The 22,199-nt window shown below is 36.7% G+C and overlaps 2 protein-coding genes across 3 annotated transcripts; both read left to right on the forward strand.

Moving 5' to 3' along the window:
* Window positions 1–1,804: 1,804 nt before the first annotated feature.
* LOC131986377 (cytokine receptor common subunit gamma-like) lies at window positions 1,805–8,727 on the forward strand. The gene is made up of 8 exons (XM_059351290.1): window positions 1,805–1,899; window positions 2,633–2,723; window positions 3,428–3,597; window positions 4,403–4,539; window positions 5,641–5,806; window positions 6,220–6,325; window positions 6,721–6,781; window positions 6,937–8,727. Exons 1-8 carry the CDS (start codon window positions 1,836–1,838, stop codon window positions 7,192–7,194), a joined length of 1,053 nt encoding a protein of 350 aa, XP_059207273.1. The 5' UTR covers window positions 1,805–1,835; the 3' UTR covers window positions 7,195–8,727.
* Window positions 8,728–9,726: 999 nt separating this feature from the next.
* Window positions 9,727–17,251, forward strand: snx12 (sorting nexin 12). 2 transcript variants are annotated; one of them, XM_059351293.1, is made up of 5 exons: window positions 9,727–10,088; window positions 12,804–12,899; window positions 13,596–13,720; window positions 14,107–14,197; window positions 14,734–17,251. In XM_059351293.1, the coding sequence occupies exons 1-5, from the start codon at window positions 9,924–9,926 to the stop codon at window positions 14,737–14,739; spliced, it is 483 nt and encodes a 160-aa protein (XP_059207276.1). In that variant the 5' UTR covers window positions 9,727–9,923; the 3' UTR covers window positions 14,740–17,251. The 2 variants fall into 2 exon arrangements, with proteins under 2 accessions (XP_059207276.1, XP_059207275.1); XM_059351292.1 differs by having other exon boundaries at window positions 14,107–17,251.
* Window positions 17,252–22,199: the final 4,948 nt, after the last annotated feature.

A 22,199-nucleotide genomic window follows, 5' to 3' on the forward strand; every position in this document is an offset into this window, starting at 1 on the left:
AAAATTTCATCAGAAACTTAAACCTGACAGATGACAATCATAAACATCTGAAAGGCGGGATGTTTAGAGCTTTCTATAAGATTGCCATACAAAATGCAGTTCAAAGAAAGAGATAGAATTGGTTAGTCACACTATAGCACCACAAGAAGGGCAGACCTGAGAGTCATGTCATACATTTCAAGTATGACCATTTCTTTCCTGACTCCTCTCCTGCATGTATGTAGAAGGGTGCAGATCAGGGCTGTCAATCGATTAAAATCCAATGATTGTCCATATATAACTCACATTCATCTGAAAATAATCGCACATCTGTTCTAAATGTACCTTAAAGAGATATTTTAATACTCTTATTAACATGGGAGTGGACACATATTCTTGCTTTATTCAAATTGTTATATTATATATTTTATATTATAAGAAGGCAGAAAGCCGATGTTTTTCTCCACTGTAGCTTTCGTCTTTGCCACAGACAGACCTGAGACAGCACAGTTTGGTTTGTCTTCCCACAGAAGTTATCATGTTTAGGCTTTGTAGCTCATAGATGCACGCCTGTAAGAACAACACACACACCTTTGTGTATCACAATCTTCGGAGAAACTTGGACAGCTGTTGGCCTGTCCACGTCTCATTCTGACTGGGATCCTGTGAGAGCTGTGTCAGTCTGAGACCAGCGCTGCATAACTTTACCTGTGACCTAAATAAAGGCCTGCTGCATTGAGACCAGTCTATTTTCTCCAGTTGTGTTTATTCTTGGGCTTCCAATCAACGAACCTGAGATCTTTACAAAATGTATGGTTATTATTATTGCAACAACCCCAAAGAATGACAAATACTGTCCAGAATAACCTCAAAGGTGCTGCATGCTCAAAAAATATGCTGAAAGCAAAACATGGCAAGCTGAGGCCCAACAAGAAACAACAGATGAATGTAACATGACTCAGTAATACTAACACCATGCAGGGTCCAACTTACTGTAACATTTGTCAATGTTAACTAAACATACCCTGATTTAAACAGCAACAACTTCATCACAACAGACACATTGTACAACAACATTGACATGACATGACATTGGTCACTTAAATATCATATCATTCCCTTGATCCTTCACACAAATCATCTCACACCATGTAATTGTGTCTAACCTCACATAGGTTGGCATAGGATAGCTCACAGAGGTTTGTTTCTGCTTGCCATCCACAATGTTACTGCTGCATCGCTTACTGATTTCCCAAACTACGGGACGGGCAGGGGGTCATACTCACAGAATGTGCACCTGTTAAAAAATAATTAAATGCATTGCACTTGTATTTCCATGTGACATAAGTGTACATGTGACAGGTACAGGTTAGACCAGTTGGACCAGTAGGAATTGTTGTTGTTGTGTATGTGTCAGTTTTTTTTTATGTGTAATTGTGTCATTTTTTTACTTCTTCACTCTAATTGCTACAACTTACAGCCCACTGGGGCAGGCTGTAACAATGGAACTTAATTAATTATGCAATGTAGTTTAAGAACTTGCTATTTTTATCAGACAGATAAGAGTTATTTGTGTCAACATGTGAGAGCTCTCAGACAAACATTCTGCAAGTTATTGGTGCTGAGGAAAATAGTGTATTAAGATATTGTTTAGCAATCTGCCTGTGTTATATCATATTACAGTTATACAACAGAAGGCCTAACTGCAGGCATGTCATCTTGATCTCTAATATGTCAGTTTCCGCTGACAGGAAACCAAAGCCACGACAGGGACTGAAAAGAACATACACATCGATAGTGGGATGTAAAAGTTGAACTGCGCTGATGCTGACTGCATCCTGTTTCTATCTGCCACGATGCCGATGCGACTGTTTGTGCTTCTCTTTCTGGCAGGGCATGTGTTTGCCAAAGAACCGCCTGGTAAGACTTAACATTTTGATTTTTAAATTGTTGGTGAATTGTGCTGTAAAATAATAACAGTTTTTGAGCCTATTTGAATGTTTCTGAGCAGTGACTGAATTAGTTTAGGGGCTTTTAGCAGATGTAATCATATTAGTTTCAATCATCTTGACATAAAGCTGCTTTTCCTGTTTTTTCATTTTGATATCTATAGTATTAGTTCATAATTCATATTAAATAAAGTAATAAGTCTTACTATGTTTAACTGATTTTAACAATATAACTTTCCTGGAAACTAAAATCACAATCAGAAAGAGGGGAACGGCAGAACTGCCTTGACATATGATTAGGTCTTTATATTGTGAATAATTAATCACTTTTATTATCAAATTCAATTTAACTGTTGAATTTTATGGTTTTTTTTTTATGGCACTTCCTTGATTATGCGAATTTACTGTGAATTCCGTTCGACGTCATTCGTCTAATGCCATTTCCTCATTTGGTGTGTGTGTGTGTGTGTGTGTGTGTGTGAGAGAGAGAGAGAGAGAGAGAGAGAGAGAGAGAGAGAGAGAGAGAGAGAGTTGATCAGCTCATTTTCAGCGAATTGGACAGGGGTTTATCATGCCTCATGATGCATATACTTTTGCAGCATATAAAACCATCATAGCTGCACCCAAGTTTTTGTTTCATTTTCTGCCTGAAAGTAGATTTTTGTTGTTTTTTTTCTGTCTAAACACTTGTGTGTCTCTGGCAGATGTGGACTGTTTGGTGATTCATCTGAAATATGTTCACTGTTCCTGGAATAAGCAGGGGACTCCAGAAGTCAATTACACCTTCTTCGCCGGGTTCGTAATTAGTCACAGTGACCCACACACACTAAAACTAATTGTAATGTCACCTGAATTAATCAAACTGCAAAGTCTGAAATGTTGGATAAGTCAACCCACAAACAACTGTTTTGTTTTTTTAAATTTATTTATTTAAGGCTTCTTCTTTTTTTTCATTTTAGCCACTTTCCTATTATTTTATCATTTTTTAATGTTATAAATGTATACGGTTAGTGCTAATTGTACGTCTTAATTGCTATTGGTAACATAAAAGATTTCACACGACTAAGTTTAACATTTACATGGAGCAGGTGTAGGCTATGTTCATGTCTCTGATTGGCTACTCCTGCTTATAGCATACGTAACGAATCAGTGCTGGAAGAAGCTTTTTTTTGTACTAATAGTATCAAAAGTAAAAGTACTTATTTTGCAGTAAATTGTTCCCCATCAGTGTTTTACTATTATATTAGATCAATATTACTGCTTCGATATTACTGTTGCATTAATGTTTATGTTGCATTTTATTTTTGTAGATGTTAACTGTACTACTTTTTTTTATTTTAATAAAATAGCATTGCATCATATCCGATAAAATCATCATGTTTGTAGCATGTGAGAACCAAAAACAACTTATCTGTGGAAAAAGTGGCAAATTACAGAGAAAAACATCACTGACATACTTTGCTTTGTATGTGAATGTCTAAACACGGATTTCCTTACAGGTTCTCCGGACAACCTGTCAGTGAATGCCCCACCTATCTGTCAGAGAACAACACAAACACTGGATGTAACCACCCCCATGGTGATCGTCTCAACAAGTTCTCAGCATTTTACACTAAACTGGTGCATGGAAACCAGAGTCGTCAACAGGAGCATAAACTTAAAGATAAAGGTATGCTTATTTACTGGTGCAACCTAACATTGAGAGGTACTATTCAAAATAATAAAACATTTAACAGTTAATAACAAGTCCTCTGCTTTACTAGAAGCCCCCAGTATGACTTCCTGATTATGTAACAGCCGGTTTAAACCAGGAATAATGTGCTATAAGGTCTGGCGTTTGTCAGATATTAGAGGTGTTTAGTTGTTGGTGTTTTTGGAAGCAGAATATAAACAGTATAAGTTGTATCCTTCCAAGGTTAAGAGTAGACCTAGCAGTGTGCGCGTACATGGAAAACGTGCCCCATACATTGGAGGTGTGGGATGTTACAAGTCTGAGTTACAGAATTGTTTAAATGCCCTGACACAGACAGAAAAAGGAAAGAGAACTCAGAGCTTTATTGGAGTCGGGACACCTTTTTTCAGCAGCCCTTAAAATTGACAAAGTGTTCTCCCCGCTGTGCCTAGGCAGTGTGATTTGATGTCTGATAATAAAGAAAACTAAAAGGAACATCACCATGCTCTTCGATGTATTTTCTCACTCAAGTGAGGTATTAAATCCACTACAAGAGTTTATACATTACTGTAAAACAGTGCTAATATTTTGTCAGGAAACGGGGGGGGGGGGGGGGGGGTCACATTGTATATTTAGCATTAATGAACGGTCTGTGTCTTCTCCAGTCAAGTTAAATCCACCAACCAACCTGACTGTCCACTATGGATCTGACTCCAACCTGTGGTTCAGCTGGGAACAGCTGTCACATTGTATATTTAGCATTGTATATTTAGCATTAATGAACGGTCTGTGTCTTCTCCAGTCAAGTTAAATCCACCAACCAACCTGACTGTCCACTATGGATCTGACTCCAACCTGTGGTTCAGCTGGGAACAGGACTTTTCCAGCTGTGTAAAGAGTGAGGTTCGCTACAGGATCAACAAAAAGAAGTGGGCCCCGGTAGGCACTTTAAAGCAACATGAAGTCTCTCATCCTTTCATTTTTTTTCCACTATGTATTTTACAGTGTTTCCCCTACCATTATATTAGTACTTCAAATCACAACTGAAGTAATTTAAGGTTACCTTTCCGATAGAACAGGTGGCCTTTTATTTACCAAACTAATTTGCCTTATGTTATTTATCTTATTAACGTGTTATTCTCGTCTGCTCTCTGTATTGCACACGGCGGAATACTCTAATTTGCCACACTAAGGTCACATTTCAAGCTACTTATGGTATATTTACACTTTTCATGATATAAAGTTATTCTCAGCAGATGGTCTGTCACCCGTCAGTCAATCATTCCCCCCTACCCAGGGCTGCCCCTGACCTAAATGGGGCCCTAAGCTAAAAAATTTCTTCGGGCACCCTGCCCCAACCCCACCTCTCCATCCTCCTCCGAGACATGCGAGCGCATTCACACACTTACACTCAGCTGGCCTCCTCACTTATCCACTGAAAAACAATTCCAGCATGATAGAGAAACGTGTCTACCTGTCTGTATCAGTCCCGCCCCCACATCATCTCTCTGTGTGCGTGTGCCAAACTAAATGCTATCAACCTGTCCGGGCCTGTCGGATCCAAACACACTGTTGCATTATGCCGTTCGGTAGCCACAAGCTAACGCTAGCTAACAATTAAAGTTGTTTTAATCACAAATAGCTATTATTACTTCCTGTCCCTAACCACATTCTTTCAAAATAAGAGCACAGTGTGTTAACAGAAACCACCACAGAATTTACAAGAAGACTGTCAAAACAAGATGCCTTACATAAAACATACAAGAACATTTATTCTCCTTCACAATATTTCATTAAAATATGCAATGATTATGATCAGTGTTTATGATGGAATAGTGGCTTTAGAATGTGTGAGAGGCACCAAATTTGGGAGAAGGTTCTATACCACGGTATCTTGTGACTTTAAAAAATGTTGTGGGAGGTGTTTTATCTCATATTTAGCTCTCAAAATGTCCCCCAAGGCTGTAAACCTAGGGGAAACACAGTTTTATATTTAATTTGCATCCAGCTCCCTTTCAAACTCCTTCTTACTGCCCACAGATTTCTCAAATCCGTCCTGGGGTGAAGACTTACTGCATCAACTTGCCCTCCGACAGTTCCCTGTATGAGATGCAGGTGCGCAGCAAATTTGATTTCAGCTGTGGAGACTCTATATACTGGAGTGACTGGACTTCACCTGTTTCCTGGGGATCCAACAACAGCACGGGTAAACACGAAAAATGTCATGTACACTAACTCAGAGTTACAGAAGCCCCGAGAGGCAAGTCAGAAAAATATATTCTGCTGATACATTCTCAAGTCTGATCTAAATTGTTTTCTGTTTATTTTACATAAGTTAACATTTTTTTCATAATGTAAAACCAGGTAAAAAAAAAATAAATTAAAAAAAATAAAATAAAATGTTGGCAAGTGAATTTTTTTTGTTAGGGAGATTTTTTAAAAGTATATAATAGTATAAACTATATTAAGACTTTTCTAAATATAGTGTACACTTAAACAGATTTCTTAAGGCCTTTTTAAAGTTTTTTTTAATACAGCTCAAATACTTTTTTATTTCTCTTCCCTGCTTCTCCAAACCGGGTGAAACAATTACATTCGGCTCGTTTCTCCCCCTCACAGAAACGAATCAAAAGGACAGTTCGATGTCTGTGTGGACCACAGTGCTTTACGTGTTGGGTGCTTTCCTTCTCATCCTACTGGTCATGTTGTTGCTGCACCATGAGAGGTGGGTCATACTTCATGTCACGTGTAAATTAATGCAATATTGGGTTATAGTCATATCATATGAGCAACATATACTTATTTCCTCAGTTTCCCAAAAATCGTAGTATTATCAACAATATTTAAACTGTTAGCTACTGTTAGCATTCTGCTGTAAAATTGTTAATTGTTTGAAGCAGGAGTAAATGTAAGTCAAGATGGAAATAAAATGAACATTTTTGAGTTATATTTATCATTTGACATGCAAAAGGCAATTATTGTATTAAAGGAACAGTATCTCTATCTCTAGCTCTATAACCTCGTCAAGATACAGTTCTGAAGTGCAACAGGGAACAAATGTAGTTGAGCTGTTGTTGATATAATCATCTGAAGGTGAAAATGTGCTTACCTCCAATGCAGAATCAGAATCATCTTCATCCCTGTCGTTCCAAAGCCATCAAAGAATTTTGACAACGTTGAGGTTAGTAGCAGCAGCCCTGTGCTCCTGTCACACAGAAGATTAAGCCTTTCATTAAGCAAATCTTAAAACTATAGACCATAACTACTGGAAGACAGTAATGTGTTATTGTACGAGGTGACTGCAAAACAACACACGTATGTTTTTGTTTTTTTAAGGTTTGGCCCAAATTACACAAAGGCCTGAAAGAGAGCATTAACTACAACGAGCGTCCCTGCACTGTCCGTGAGTACTGCCATGTCCCCCAGTCAGACAGCGACAGCTCTGACTGCTCCACCTGCTCTGTCACCACCGACCAAACCGACTGCTCCATCAATATCCCTGTGAACAAATTGGACCCGTCTACGCCCTGCTCCTCTTCCACCTCCACAGTCTCGTCAGGTGAGACTGACGAGGAGAAGCAGATTTGTGTTTAGGAAACATCTCAGTTAGTGTTGGGTTTCCAGAAACATTACAATCCAGATTGTTTTATACTTACACATCTCCTGCATGACCGCATGGATGACAAAATGGATAAATTATGTTTTCTTCCCCTTATGAGAAGAAACCAGATATCTGATTTAGGCACTGATTGAAGCAATTGATTCAATTTAATTTCAAGTTATTAGTGTTTCAGAATACCAACAACCTGATTAAAAATTCTGATCCTATTTGCTTATTTTACCACAAATAATGACCTCTGAACACCTTCATTTATGTATAACTTTTCATTAGTGATATGCAGCAAAGAAAAACCAAAAAGCCATAACTGAATTTCTGGAATTATTTTATGCTGTTGTAATATATAGGCTAAAGGAAAACTATGCTAGTAGTTTAGTTATGGAATTCTAGCCGTAATGACAAATATACAGCTTTGATTTAAAGGAGTATATTGATTGTAAGGAACAAAACATTTACTGTGAACAAGCCTCATGCATACTCAGAAGCACATTATGCATATATAATTTCAGGGGGCCAAATAATTTTATCAGGGAGAACATGGCCCCTGTGGACAGAAGTGGTAGTTTTTCATGAACACAACCAATGGAATTGATGTAGCTAGTGCTTGCATTTGTTCTGTCATTGAGTGAAAGAAAGTTGCAACTTGCTTAAGCATTGCTGTCAGTTTAATAACATTGAAGTCTTAAAAATGTCAGCATCTATCATTATTTCTTCTAAAATATTTATTTCCAAAATGATTATTATGACAGTATTACATATGACTGAGCCTCATCATTGTGTTTGTTTTGTTGGAATGTAAAAAAGTCAAATTACCACTTTCTATTAAGGCACTCTTCACAAAAGATTTATAAGATGTAATTTATGTATAGTTAAAAATCATAACTTACCTATGGTGTATCTGCAACTTTTGGGTTGTAAAGTCTAAAGAATACCTTTGATCTCCTCTAACACAAAAAAATAGCTGTCTCTAACAATTTAATGATGATGGATTATTGTAAAAACCCTTACTTACTGGCGTAATAATCTTTTTAATTGCAAACTTGATACATTATTAGAAAGTCAGAAACCATCAGCATACTCAGATTATTACCTAGATTATAAATAATTAAATCTATAAACCCTAATAAATGGTGCCTTATTAGAAAGTGGGACCATACTATTACGATAACAAGATGATATAGTATTGTGTAGTTTTTCATTTGTGCTCAGCATCATAATCTTTATATTATATTCCTTTAATTTTGAATGTTACTTATCTTAATATCTTTGAATGTGATATTTCCATGTGGTTGGATGCTTTGTCACCAATATGTATATTTTAGCATTTGTGTCCTATATTCAGTATATATGTCATGATCTGTTTGTTTGTTTGTTTGTTTGTTTTTCCATATTTTAGAAAACAAATGTAGGGGAACATATATATTTTAAGTATTTTTTTGCTTGGAGTTGACGCATATCTTCTTGTGAATGTTGATTTTCCCAGTAATAAAACAATTTGTAGAAATAAATATATTTGTCTGTCGTATTACCTTCAAATCATATACAGTCATGGAAAAAATTATTAGACCACCCTTGTTGACGTATTGTTCATTTTAATGCCTGGTACAACTAAAGGTATATTTGTTTGGACAAATATAATGGTAACAACAAAAATAACTCATAAGAGTTTAATAAAAGAGCTGATATCTAGCCGTTTTGTATGGTTTTCCATGGTGCAGAAGCGCAGAAAGGCCGCGCATGCGCAGAAGCGCCAAAAAGTCGCGCATTGCGCAGAAAAAAAATAATAAAATAAAATAAAAATTAGAAAATAAAAAAAATAAAAAAATAAATAATAATAAAAATAAAAAATAAAAAAAATAAAATAAAATAAAAATTAAAATAAAAAATAAATAAATAAAAAAGTTGTGAGTTGTGCAGGAATCGAGATTCAGCACAACTCAGTGAACGCGTGGATATAAGGTTTTTGAATGTGTGATAAAGTATGTGGGAGTTGTTAGCCAAAACGCACTTTCCTTTATTATAGCGCCACCTAGTGGTGGAAATTCAGGATGACAATAGATTATAAAATATTTCGCCAGGTGTGACTTATATTTAAAGTTTCATGAGTTTTGGGGTATGTTCAGGCAGTTAAAAAATGCAATCATTTGAGAAGAAGAAAAAAAATAAAATAATTCGAAATACAATAAGGACCTCGCAGGTCGTTGCCTGCTCGGGCCCTAGAAAGACAAACGACCAAAAAAGACACAAAAAAGACACAAAATGACAAAAAAGACACAAAATGACAACAACAACAAAAAAGACACAAAATGGCATTTAAACATTTTTTAAGTGGTGTATACAGGCAGGATGAAAAGGATTCAAAAATGGACAAAATATCCCAAGACTCCATGGAGTTAATGGCACAACTGCAGTAATTGATATTAGAGCGAGCTCCAGTGGTCCAGTGATGTCCCTGTCCAATAGAGGGAGCGCAGTGTCCCACACAACACGGAACTGAGTCAACGCATTTCTCAGATAGAAGAAGGGCAGGGCGCAGGGCGGCTGGCCCCGCAACAAGACACAGACACCAGTCAGCTACTTCCCTAGCTGAACCCATCAGCTACCGCAATCAATTGAGGTCTTCAGATGAGATAAAAGACTTTACTGTTCATTTAGTTGGTTTGATTCGCCGTTGGTCGACCAAAAAAAATTACAACCCGACAAAATGTCAGACCCAACCGTGGCCGACACTCGCCGGTTGCATTCCAAGCCCCAGGACCTGACGGACGCTTACGGTCCCCCCAGCAACTTTCTGGAAATAGACGTTTATGATCCACAGACGGTCGGAGTTGGACGGCACCGTTACACAAATTATGAAGTTCGCATGCGGGTAGGTGTTGAAATCACAGCCGGAAACACCTTGTTGTAGCGTTAGCTTTTATTTGCTAAGCTAACTGGTAATTACAGTGGTGTTGTTGTTAGCCAGTTAGCATGTTTATCCACTGAGTTGTAGTCAACTCGGAGACGGGGCCATGGCGTTTACGGTAGGCGCCTGGAGTAGGTCGACATGGCGCTCCAGTAAAAATCGAGCACCGGGGATTGTTCGCGGCCTGCAGGGAGGCTGCTTGGCACAGTCAGCAAGGCTAAGATGTAACGTAGAAGTTTCTTGAACATACACTGAAAAAAAATTGGAGTGACATTTACTTAAAAAAAAAGGTAGGCAAGTTTTTCCACACAAAGTGTTTTAATCTTTACTCAGGCTATTTCTAAGTAATATTTATTTAATAGAACCACTTTTTAAAAATGAAAATACACAAGTAAATTGCAGATTTACTGATGTCCCTCAATTACATTTTACTTGGAAATATCAACTAATTAAACCAGTGAATTGATTTGGTGAATATTACTTGGAACGAATGATTCAATTTACATACAAAACTGAGGACACATAATAACAAACAATCACTAAGTAATACACTACATGAAAAACTGATATTTAAAAGTAAAAGCACTGAATTCGTATTTCTTTGTAGAATCTATATAGATGATTGAAATAATAATTACAGGGCCAAAAAAAAAAAAAAAATTTCAGTGATGTAACGTAGAAGTTTCTCTAACCCACGTCTTTTAGCATAAATGCTGAAAGCACATTGACAATTTAAGCCCATGGCACTTGTGTAGAGTTGGAGTCAACCATCTGGAGTCTCCAAAAGCGCCAAAGCATGACTTCTTCATCAAATCCAGACTAGAAAACAAAACAGCGTGGAGCCTTACTGTAAATTTACCTCTAAAGTTCGGCTGTAAAAGCCAGTTTCAGTTTGATGATGATATACCAAGTACAACTGGAGACAAGGTCAAATATATTTTGTATAAAATTATAGAACTGGATGTAACCCTCTTATGTTATATTTGCAACCTTTGTTCACATTTGCAGCATTTAGAATTCTTTATTGAGCATGATAGTGTTTTGAAAGTAAAAAAAAAGATTAAAAATCACATTTTATGTTGGACTAAAGGACTAAAAAAGACACAAAATGACAAAAAAGACACAAAATGACCAAAAAAAAGACACAAAATGACCAAAAAAGACACAAAATGACTAAAAAAAGACACAAAATGATTTGATTTTTTAAGTGGTGTATACAGGCAGGATGAAAATGATAGCCCCAAAATGGCCCAAGATTCCATAGTGTTAAGGATGAAATGCCTTTTACACTTACTGTAACTGCTATGTAGTTTTAGCTAATCAATCGAAACGGAATAAAACGTTTCGACAGTGGGGGCATCAGGGAGTCCCAAAAACAGAGAAGCTAACCGCTAAGCTCACTAGTACTTATACTTTAGCTGTCAATTAAATAAACTAATTTTATACTGTCTGCCTATCTACATGTCTGACGCTAAGTGTGCTTTTCGACAAAGATTAGAAAAACGCAGAAAACAAATATTGCTGCTGTTAAACGTATGAGAAGAGTGATGATGTGCGGGTAAAGGTTAAAAAAAAGAGAGTATAGTAAGTTTTACTTCCTCATCTAGACAGGCAGTTATGCTTGTCAGGGTAAGGTACAGAAAATCACTGACACTGCTAAGTTTTCAAGAAGAAGAAAATGCTGATGCTAACATTGCAGTTGCGTTATAGTAACTTACTAGAAGTCTTTACCACCCGCCCTCTTTTTTTATGATTTTCTCAACCCAGATCAGTCTAGTTTTAAGATGCTAAACTTAACTAGAAAGTATTGTTTTATTACCTCCCACTCACTGTCTGAATCATGGGAAAGTCATGCTAAATGATCACCTATTCTATCTCTTGTGAGATACTTACTGTAAATGAATGAATCACTTAAGAGCAGCTGGGATCATTTACTTACACACAATCTGCCCTTATAATTACGGCAAACTTTTTAGTATGTGTGGAACAGGTTTGCTTGACTGGAGTGTTTAAATTGTATTTCAGAGAAATGCATGGAACAATAATCACCTGGACTCTTTATGCGCAAAGCATTAATTTAATCTTAAACTGATAGCAGGCTCCTTAAATGATTTATTGTCTGATGATAAAACTACTGTTAAAACAATGAATCATATGTTTATTCAGAGAAAATGTATTTTCAGCATTGTTAAGCCTTTTTTCCTCCAATGTGAGAAATGTATGCATTTTTGTTATACTTTAAATCATTGTAAATTGAATATCTTTGGGGTTAGGACAATGTACAAGCAATAGAATGTATAATTTCTCAACCAATTAACCAATTGCTCACAAAATTATCTATTATGAAAATAACCATTAGTTGCAACGATAAATACGGCTGTAGAGGTTGTCATAGAAAATCTATGTTAATCTCGAATTAGCGTGCAAGTGTTATTGACTTTTATCCTATGAATTTAGTCAAATGATGGTGTTAAAATATATTTGTTGTTACGTTATTTATATATGCCTTGTCTCTTAAGGCATCTCAATACTGCCTCTAGCATAAGCCACGATACTTGTCAACTTTTGAGCAAGCCTTGTTCTCACTTTCTGACAGTGACCATGTCCAAATGACTGAATTTATTATAAATCAAGCTATGTACAATCAGTCAAGAATATGTTTTCTTCTCCCCTGTGTAGACAAACCTTCCCATTTTCAAACTGAAGGATTCTTGTGTGAGAAGAAGATACAGTGACTTTGAGTGGTTAAAGAACGAGCTGGAAAGAGACAGTAAGGTGAGTGAGCAATAATGTCCTGTTTCAGGCTAATCATTTAAGCAGGTGTAAACTAGTAGTTACGATGATCTGATAAGTTACAGTGTTGGTGTTACTGGTGGAAAATTACAATCCCTTCAGGGATTAAATGTAAGTGGTAGCTGTTGTCTTCTGTTTCGACATAGTGAAGGAAAATGTATGTTTTGTGGTGTCTCCCTTATTGCTTGTGTTGAATGAGTTTGCATGCCTCTACACTGCCATTCTATATAAGTTTCATTTTGGATCTGAAGCTGAAATGTATTGATCGGAGTTCAGACAGCTTTCCAAGTGTAAAAAAAATCAAGCACTTTCAAGGTACCTAAACCAGACTTCGGAAAACGATTGCCTTTATCTTCACATCTAAATCTGCATAAATCAATGTACATTGAGACTTGTTTATTTTACCAGCTGTTTGATTGCATGGTTTGATCATTATATAATGCTTGCCAATATCCAGAGTAAAAAAGACGGAAGGATTTCTGCAACATGAGTATCTGTGTTGATGCAGCACCAGATTGTGTTCAATCATTTTTCAATGTGTACATTCCAGTTCAAGCATATTCCCAAACTTTAACATGTCATGGAAAAAATAAGCATTTGTTCTACATTTTTAGGGCTATGTATGAACCCTGATTGATGTTAATGCTTGTTATTTATGTTGACCCCTGACACATGCAGATTGTAGTACCATCTCTGCCGGGCAAAGCCCTGAAGAGACAGTTGCCATTCCGCAATGATGAGGGCCTTTTTGAGGAGTCCTTCATTGAGGAGCGGCGATCGGCCCTGGAGCAGTTCATCAACAGGTCAGCCACCCCGACTAAAAGTTAAAAAAAAATAAAGAAAAGGATACAGTGTGTTTTTAGATTTAATAATGTGGAAAACACAAATTTGGAATTAAAGCTGTAAGAATCAATTATTGAATGAGGTTTAAATCTTGAAAAGCCTGTCCCAAAGCTGTTGTGCTTGCTGCAAGTTTTTAAACCACAAAATGTTTTGGCCTAAACTGAAGTTCACATATTCAGTAGAGTCAGTCACTGCCAAAAAAATGTCTAGTCCGACACAAGGCTTAACCTGATCTGTGTCTGTGCGTCAACTAACTAATCCACAATTGCATCTCACCAGCTTCCATGAAAAGCATTCAAAACGAGTGATTCTTGTCTATTGTCCTTCTGTGTGTATGTTTCTGTAGAATTGCAGGTCATCCCCTGGCCCAGAACGAGCGCTGTCTTCACATGTTCCTGCAAGAGGAAATCATTGACCGTAACTACATTCCTGGAAAAGTACGACACTAGGGTTACTAAAGAAGGTTGGGGTTAAACTGTGGGGTGTAGATCAGGCTCTTGCCTTTCTTTTCCCTCTTGTCTTCTCTTAAACTCTTTGCTTTAACCTCTAAACTCTGACTCTCTCTCTCGCTCTCTTGCTCTCTCTCCCTCTCTCTCTCTCTCTCTCTCTCTTTCTGTCACTCTGCATATACCATTGTAAAGTTATATTCACTTTATCTTGGAGTTAGAGTACGTTCTTGTACTATACTATCAGGACACGTTGATGATGTTTCAAACACTACTGTGCATTTGTTTTATAAGTGTACAATAAGGAAAGCAGCCGGCGCTTAGTAACAATTTTCTGGAATGAAAATTATGTCAGATACATTCAGTCTTTCCCTGATGAGTATCATATATAAATATATATGTAATATAATGTGAATAAAGTAGAATAATGTCAAATGATGGTGCTAATGTGTACCATAAAGATACATACAGACTGTAAATGAGGGTTCTGATCCTGTTTTGTTCTCTTTTTGTTGTTTTTTTTTTAGGTATGAATGAAGTAAGTTTGCTTTATTTGATCCTGTCTCTAAGAGCTTTTTGAAAGTTAAAGGTGGTTGCATGGGCACTGTGAAGACCAAAGCAAAAGTTCACAAATGCTAAAACAACAATGTTAAAACCATATGTAAATGATCCTAGATATCTGACCAAAATATGTCACATTATCTTGTAAATGTACCGCACATAGTCCCTGGTTGTCACATAAATCGACCAATTATTCCCCGAAAATGTTGCCGTGATCATCATGTGTTGCAAAGGGAGGAACATTCTGCAAGCCAGTTTTGCATTGCCCATAATCAGGCATGTAGAGAAAAAAAATTGCAAAATTTAATTTTCAGTTTTTTATCAGCTGTCTCTCAGAAACTGGCTCACAGAAGTTTCGGAGTCTACCAGTATCAGGCCAGTGCAAACACAAACCACCACTTGTGTTTTAAGTTATGTGAACTATTGTTTACTGGGAATAAGTACTGTACATCACCCATGACTTATGAACATTTTTCAAACTAATCCTGATAAATTGTCATTATAAACCGCACTAATCATTGGCTGCATGGCACGCTTTCTTTGCAATATGTATGTGTTTCTGTGGTGCTGACAAATGATTTTACGTTAGTTCAGTCTGTTGATTCAGATCTTTCTTCCCCTCCAAATTAAGTTTCTTCAGACATTTGTGTCTGGAAAAACAAAGCAGTTAGTTCTGCAAGTAAATATTGATATATTGTGCATTTTTCTGTTTGAGTTACACCTGTCTCTTTTACTTACAATGTCTACAGTTCATTAGACACTTTCTGTCTGTCTAATGAACTATATCACCTAAAGTCACTACCAAAGATAAAACACATGGCATTCCAGGTAATGCATGTTGGCCACATGCAAGTCTTGAATTATATGAATAGCATCTATGTAGGAAAAAAAGCTGCGCTGCATGATGCTTATTGGTGGGTAGTTGGTAACCTGTCAGCTCAGTTCTGACAGCGTCATGAAATCTGCATGCTGTCCTGTGTAATGTACCATGTTTAGCTTGTATTGGAGCTGTCATCATTTCTTTTACCTGCCTGTATGATTAAATACGTCAATCAAATCAAAGTATTGTCAGTTTAAACACAGTGCATTAATAGAGGCAAAGTAATGACTTCCTGGCTTGGCTTAATTTAAAAATGCATATAAAGAAAAAGAGCAGGAGTCAGCATGTCCAGTTTTATTCCACTTACATAATATGTCTGGTATTTTGAATGAGTGCACAACTGAGTTTTCCATGATGGAAAACAAGCGCTTATTCAAAATTATTTGAAAGAGCAGAGTGTTGCATTTCTGTTCGCCTTTGACTGTAATGCCCAAGCAACTGCCTCCTCTAAATGCATTCCCACGCACAAACTTGAAAATAATGGGAATTTAATGATTTGAAAAGTGAAACAGGTGGTCAAAAAGTAGGGGAAAGATGGATATTGAGGCTGATGTACAATATGGACCCACAATCATTTCCCGTGTTGTGATGTTCTCTGTGAATTGTATTATAATTTTGTGCCATTAACTTAGTCAGTGCAGCAGTAGATTCTGAGATTCACAGCATTGACCAAATCCACTTAAAGCTTGAACTTGTCTTTACTTTATTTCTCATGTGTGTCTCTTTCTCTCTTTTATTGCAAAGACAATACAGACTGCTGCACCTGCCCCATGTACATTTATTTCGACATCACGTCATTATAAAGCTGGTGGAAATGTCAGAACTGATAAGTATCAACGATGTAGGAAAAACACAACTATTGCTCCTGGACAAAAACTTAGAGATCTAATGTATAAATTGTTTGATGTTGTGTCTTTATTCAGTCATTCCACATACAGTATGTACATTATTTTTGATTTAGTAATCAGTGAAAAAGAAACCCTGTTCCATATGTCCTTTTGTCATAGCTAGATTTTTTTTACAACTGATTATTCTGTTTTTTGAATGTCTTTTAAATTTGATCAAGTTTAAAATGAGGGTAATTTCCTGCTTTGATTAATGTCTTCTTTTGCTATAGCGGAGATGTGATTTTGATGATAACCTCCCAAAGTCGAGCAACATGTAGCACCATGAAAAAGACAGCGACATTTCGTTCCAGTCAGTACGTTTTCCCCTGCATTTTATAATCTGATTTTAAGACGGGATCGTTTCATTATTAATTGTTTTAACTCTGCTGTCTTAGTTCCATCATCATGCATACACTTTGGCTGTGTGTTGTCAAATCAGCTATTGGGAATGTTAAGTTAGGTAAATAACCATATCTAAGCACTGTGACAAGAGGTTCATTATATGAACAATATTTCATTGTTTAAAGGCGTAATCAGCATCTGGTTTATTGATCTGAAATAAGGCTTATTCTGCGCTTATTTTCAGCCGGTTTATTCTTTCTATCAATATTATTGTGAGGTGTATTAATACATGTTATCATTGCAGTTCCACTATGGGTGATGAGGAACTTCCTTGTTAATTCTGTCCACCAATTAAATTTCCTGCTGCCTGCTGTTTCACGTCTCCATGTGTCTTCAGTTTTAAAGAGGAGAAATAGAATCGGTAAAACTCTGCTTCCAGTTTGTGATTAGTGCGTCACACTGAGAAGCAGTGAGACGGATCAGAGGGAGTCATGGGAGCAGGATGAATGGCCGCAGATTGGCAGATGACCTACTTTAATAATGAAATGGAAAAAGAACATGAAGAGGTTGAAAGTTCTTGAGTTTAATCTTGGAAGATTTTTTTTCGTGTAAATCCTATAATGTGTTCATAAACATTTTAAACATTGTTTAAAACAGTTAACCCATTGTTTTTACTATTATGTAAGGGACTGTATGAAAATGACTAATGTGGTCAAATCGGATTATATCTCACTTTGTAAAGATGCATGGCCATTCGCAGCATTATTAATTCAATTATTTATTTAAATATTCTATGAAATCTCTTCTTGGATGAAATGTACCACACCACCACAACATGTCCAAATAATATAGCAGTGTTCAACTGAACAAGCCTGCGCATGTATTTTAAATAATTGTCATGTGCTGCAGAAAAGCTCCCTCCCTCCTCTTAAAATTGTTAAAAAAAAAAAATTCAATACAATTTTTAAAAGGCCATACAACACTTAAGACAAATGATAAACAAAAATAGACTAAAATATTATCATACTATTACTATTTTCTCAATGAACCATCAGCTCTCCTAAAAAAATGCATTTTTTCTGATCACCTTCCAGCTGCATATAATTATGTAATAATTGTTGCACATCTCATTAGAAGACTGAAGCATTATGCAGTTTCGCTGCATTGACTATCTCCACCTTTCAGTGTAGCTCTCTTTCATTATAATTGTGTTATATATCATCTTTGACAAACAAATAAGTAAAACTAGGCTTTCGGTGTTTATAATCTGGATTTTTGCAATGCAGTAGCAATACTTCTCACCAACAAAAAGATTTAATCTGAGCACATCCTAGCTCATTAAATAAGAAAATACAGTTTATGTGGCAGGAAGGAAGCCTCATAAGTATAAACTGTAGCTCCAAAGTGGCAACACTGGGTCTTTTTGTTTCACTCAACATGAATCTTAAAGTCCTCTAATCTGTTTCTTGTTGTAATTCTCCCTCAGGAAATACAGGGATTAACAGGGGAAGAGGAATTCTGGCCACAGGTGGATTAAAGTTGTCCCAGAATAGTGATCTTGTGATGTAGACCTTGACCAGCAGGTGATCCAAAGTAGACATGACTGTAATTAGACACAATTGTGGCTCCCACATGAATTAAAACAGGGAGCTATAAACAGTTTAGCACCTTACGTTGTGTGGAATTACACAATGTTCCCTGTCAGAAAAAAATGTGAAAAGTCAGGTTTATTTATACATTCCTAAAATCACTGTTTGAAATGTAAACAGCATATGACTCCCTATATTCAGCCTAGAGTCAGGAAATAAAAAAGAAAGAAATCTTCCTCTTCCAAAATAACGCACATATGAATAGACAGAAGTAGAAAAATTTATTTAAAAAAATTCTGGGATACACACCGGCACTGAACTTCCTCATCAGTGAGAACTGTGACCTACAAATCTGGTGAGCTTTGATGTGCATGGCCTTGTCCTGAGTAATGAAAGTGGGCAGACAGGATGGGCACAGTAGGCCAAGGCGGAGATTAGGTGGTGTTTTGTTAGCCGTTCTAACACTGGAGCCCAGTGTGCAGCCATGACGCTTGTTGTGTTTGCAGAGACACCCAGTTGGGTTAACTTGATAAAGTGGAAGTAAATTGAAAGAGCAACCCAAAGCAGTGTGACTGGGCAAGTACAAAAGGTGAGACGAGTGGCTACTATAGTACCATCGGACAGAGAGCGATGGGGGGAGAGGGACAAAATGTAATTCACAAATACATTTCATTCAAAGTTACCTCTGGTTATATTCCAGAGCATGAAAAACTAAATATTCAACCTGTCAGAAACAAGTCCAAACTTTTACAAGTAAAAGAAAAACACTTCACAATTTAACAGTAGAAAGACTTTAAAAGACATTTTGTGTGAACATGACTGGATGGCTTGCAGACACAATTATCTTTACTTGAACTTGTATACTTTGGCTTGAAAATACTTTAGAGACAATACCGTATGCTATGAAAGTACTCTTCTTAAGTTCAGTCACTTGTTTTTAACAAATAAATACACATTTTAAAAGCATATATGACTTTTTAAAATGTAATATGTATATTCTTACTTCTTGCCGGCATTTCATTTGGTCGAGAGTGCATTATGACTTGTTTAAGATTCAAAACTCAAAGTTAAGGACTTGAACTTGAGTGCAAAGACAAAATGATGTGTCTTCACATGGCTGGACTAAAATTTTCCAACAGCCCTGGGGTCCCGGATCTACAGGGCTTCCAGTGTCCTTTTTTTAATGTGTGTCAGTTACTTTTTGATATTGTGATGTATTATAAATTAATTTTAGAATATGCCACACCATATTAGCTAATGATTTTTAAAACCTTAAAGGTGAGTTGTTTTGATACCCATCTCGGGGAGGGGCACGTCAAGATATATGTGATGCATATTTATAAAAGAAAAAAAAAAGTGCTACCCCACAAATGGATTCGGAAATCAATTATTTATAGATTTTTTTCAGAAAACACACAATCACATTTTCATCAAGTGATTCATTTCCACATTTCACTGTCTTCTAACACACTCTGAATCACTTTGACTTCTGAATGACTCGTAACGTGTGAAGAATATTCTGGCTTCCACCCTTCTGCAATCATCACCGCAAAAACTGCAGGCTGATAGCAGAGAACAGATTACCAGAGCCACTCCCTGTGCTGTGTCCCTGTGCTGTGATAGCACAGGGACTGCAACATAATTTCCAGACCAGGGACAAACCATTGATATAAATGTTGCAATGCAGATGATGTGACCTCAGTCCATGACCCTGATCTGTCCAGAGTTCATGCGGGTTTGATATTTCACAGTGCAGGTATAAACAGGTTGACAACTGGTCAGCACAAAACAGCAGCTGATGACTAAACTGGGACAGATCACATGTAAGACACTCAAAGGAGGAAACATCAGTTAGATACATTACATTCATCACTGAAGCTGCTCCTGCCGGCCACATAAAAACAAGAATACCTTCATCATGTTCGTATGTCCACTATGTATGTTGGTGTATAATGACACCATATAACATAGTGGTTTAAACATCACTGTAAACATCTAGCATTATTAAAGAGTTTGAACAAACCATTGCAGAATGTATACATCCAGACAGACAGAGTGGAATAACAGTATTCTGATAACCTTGAAGCTACTTTACTGGATTCAAAAGATTAAATTGTACCATATTGTTCACATTCCTCCCAGTGTGAAAACAACTATGTAGCGCTGTATGCATTTTTAGTGATACATTAGAATAGTTTTCCATGATAGGGCTGAAGTGACCATTTGAGTTGAGATTATTGTTTCCAGTGTCAAGAGTAAAGTCCCGTGTTCAAATATTTTTAAAGTACAGACTGAAAGTTCATTCTTGATCCTGGAAACAGGAGCTGACAAACAGTCACACTATTGGATCCATTTAGTAGATAGTTTTTCATGAGCTTTCAGTGGCAAAACATGATCTTCCTCTGCAGATGTTACCTTGCGATTAGACTGTTTTGTCATCTACTGTTTCTAAAGAAAAGAATTCAGTAAAATGTTAAATCTCAAGCCAACATGGATGAGAAGCCTTAAAGTGCTCATGAAAATTGAAATTTGAACATCTATGAGTGGCAAATGCTGAAAAATTACATGGACCTTATGGTGAGATTGCTTCATCAATAAATATTTAGGTAGTTTATTCTATAAAATAGTCTGATTTATTTTGTATTAGGTTTATTCTGCATCTAAATGTCAAACTCCACATATATTCTGGCCAGAATTCTTGAAAAAATAAATTAAAGCAGTGGTGGTATGTAACTAGGTATTTATTTACTCAAGTACTAGACTTTATACTTATACTCCACTACATCACTATATTTGTCTGACAGCTTTAGTCACTCTTCAGATTACAGATTGAATCCCTTTCATGTGCAGTGAAAACCATGAAAAAGCAAGATGGGTTGGTTTGCATTTTTCTTAAGAGTTCCTTTCTGTGTTGAAAAAAAATTGGAGCTTTAAAACCCCTCTTGGATCAGCTGGAAAATGTATCATCACAAAGCTAAATAATTGGACATTGCTGCAGATCAAACTACCCATCAGTATGAAAGAGTTATATTAGCACTGCCTTAAACTTCTACGGCAGTGAAATGCACAACAATGCAGCAGTAATAATATTACCAAATCATATATGCTGAAGTGGTCATTTTTAAAAATGTCAATTGACATTAAGGATTTATGCAAAACGTTGTGGTATTTATTTAACTGATGCCATATAGTGTTTCTGTTGCATCAGACTGCACTGTTTTGAATTCTTGTGCCCCCTCATTAAAATGTATGATGTCACTGAATGGCATCATCCACACATTGGCTAGATTTTGGGATGAGGTTTGATTATGGCAAATCAAGAATAAAACGTTTAAAATGACATTGCTGTGCCACCACCACTGACCCTCCGGTATGCTCGGGTCACTGGGTGCAAATGCACATGAAAGAAATAGTTTTCCCTGCTTTTCTTTTAATGTTTTGAACAAAGCAGCAGCGGATATAGTGAAGGGAGTGCAGCCAGGGCCTATACATAGCTCTCACAGGGGGGTTGGGGGGGACGCTGACGCTAGTTTGCCATATATGGGCATTCCTACTACGAGAAAGCACGCGCACACTTTCTCAGGTGTCTCTTTCTGTACCTTTTAAACGTTTCTTCTATTTCTTCTTTTCGTCGTTCAAGCTCTTCGATATATTCGACCGGAGTATTTCAACCGCCTGGCGACTTTTCAGAAACGTTTTAAATATTCTTACGTCTGTATTTCCATTCATGAGTG

Source organism: Centropristis striata, chromosome 15, assembly GCF_030273125.1.
Source record: "Centropristis striata isolate RG_2023a ecotype Rhode Island chromosome 15, C.striata_1.0, whole genome shotgun sequence".
NCBI lineage: Eukaryota > Metazoa > Chordata > Actinopteri > Perciformes > Serranidae > Centropristis > Centropristis striata.

Excerpts from the sequence above, each read along its gene's own strand:
- LOC131986377 (XM_059351290.1), top strand. The coding sequence starts at position 1,836 with ATGCCGATGCGACTGTTTGTGCTTCTCTTTCTGGCAGGGCATGTGTTT. Across the intron at positions 1,900-2,632 it reads GTTTGCCAAAGAACCGCCTG|ATGTGGACTGTTTGGTGATT; the intron begins GTAAGACTTAAC and ends TGTCTCTGGCAG. Across the intron at positions 3,598-4,402 it reads GCATAAACTTAAAGATAAAG|TCAAGTTAAATCCACCAACC; the intron begins GTATGCTTATTT and ends TGTCTTCTCCAG.
- snx12 (XM_059351292.1), top strand. The coding sequence starts at position 9,924 with ATGTCAGACCCAACCGTGGCCGACACTCGCCGGTTGCATTCCAAGCCC. Across the intron at positions 12,900-13,595 it reads AGCTGGAAAGAGACAGTAAG|ATTGTAGTACCATCTCTGCC; the intron begins GTGAGTGAGCAA and ends TGACACATGCAG. Across the intron at positions 13,721-14,106 it reads CTGGAGCAGTTCATCAACAG|AATTGCAGGTCATCCCCTGG; the intron begins GTCAGCCACCCC and ends ATGTTTCTGTAG.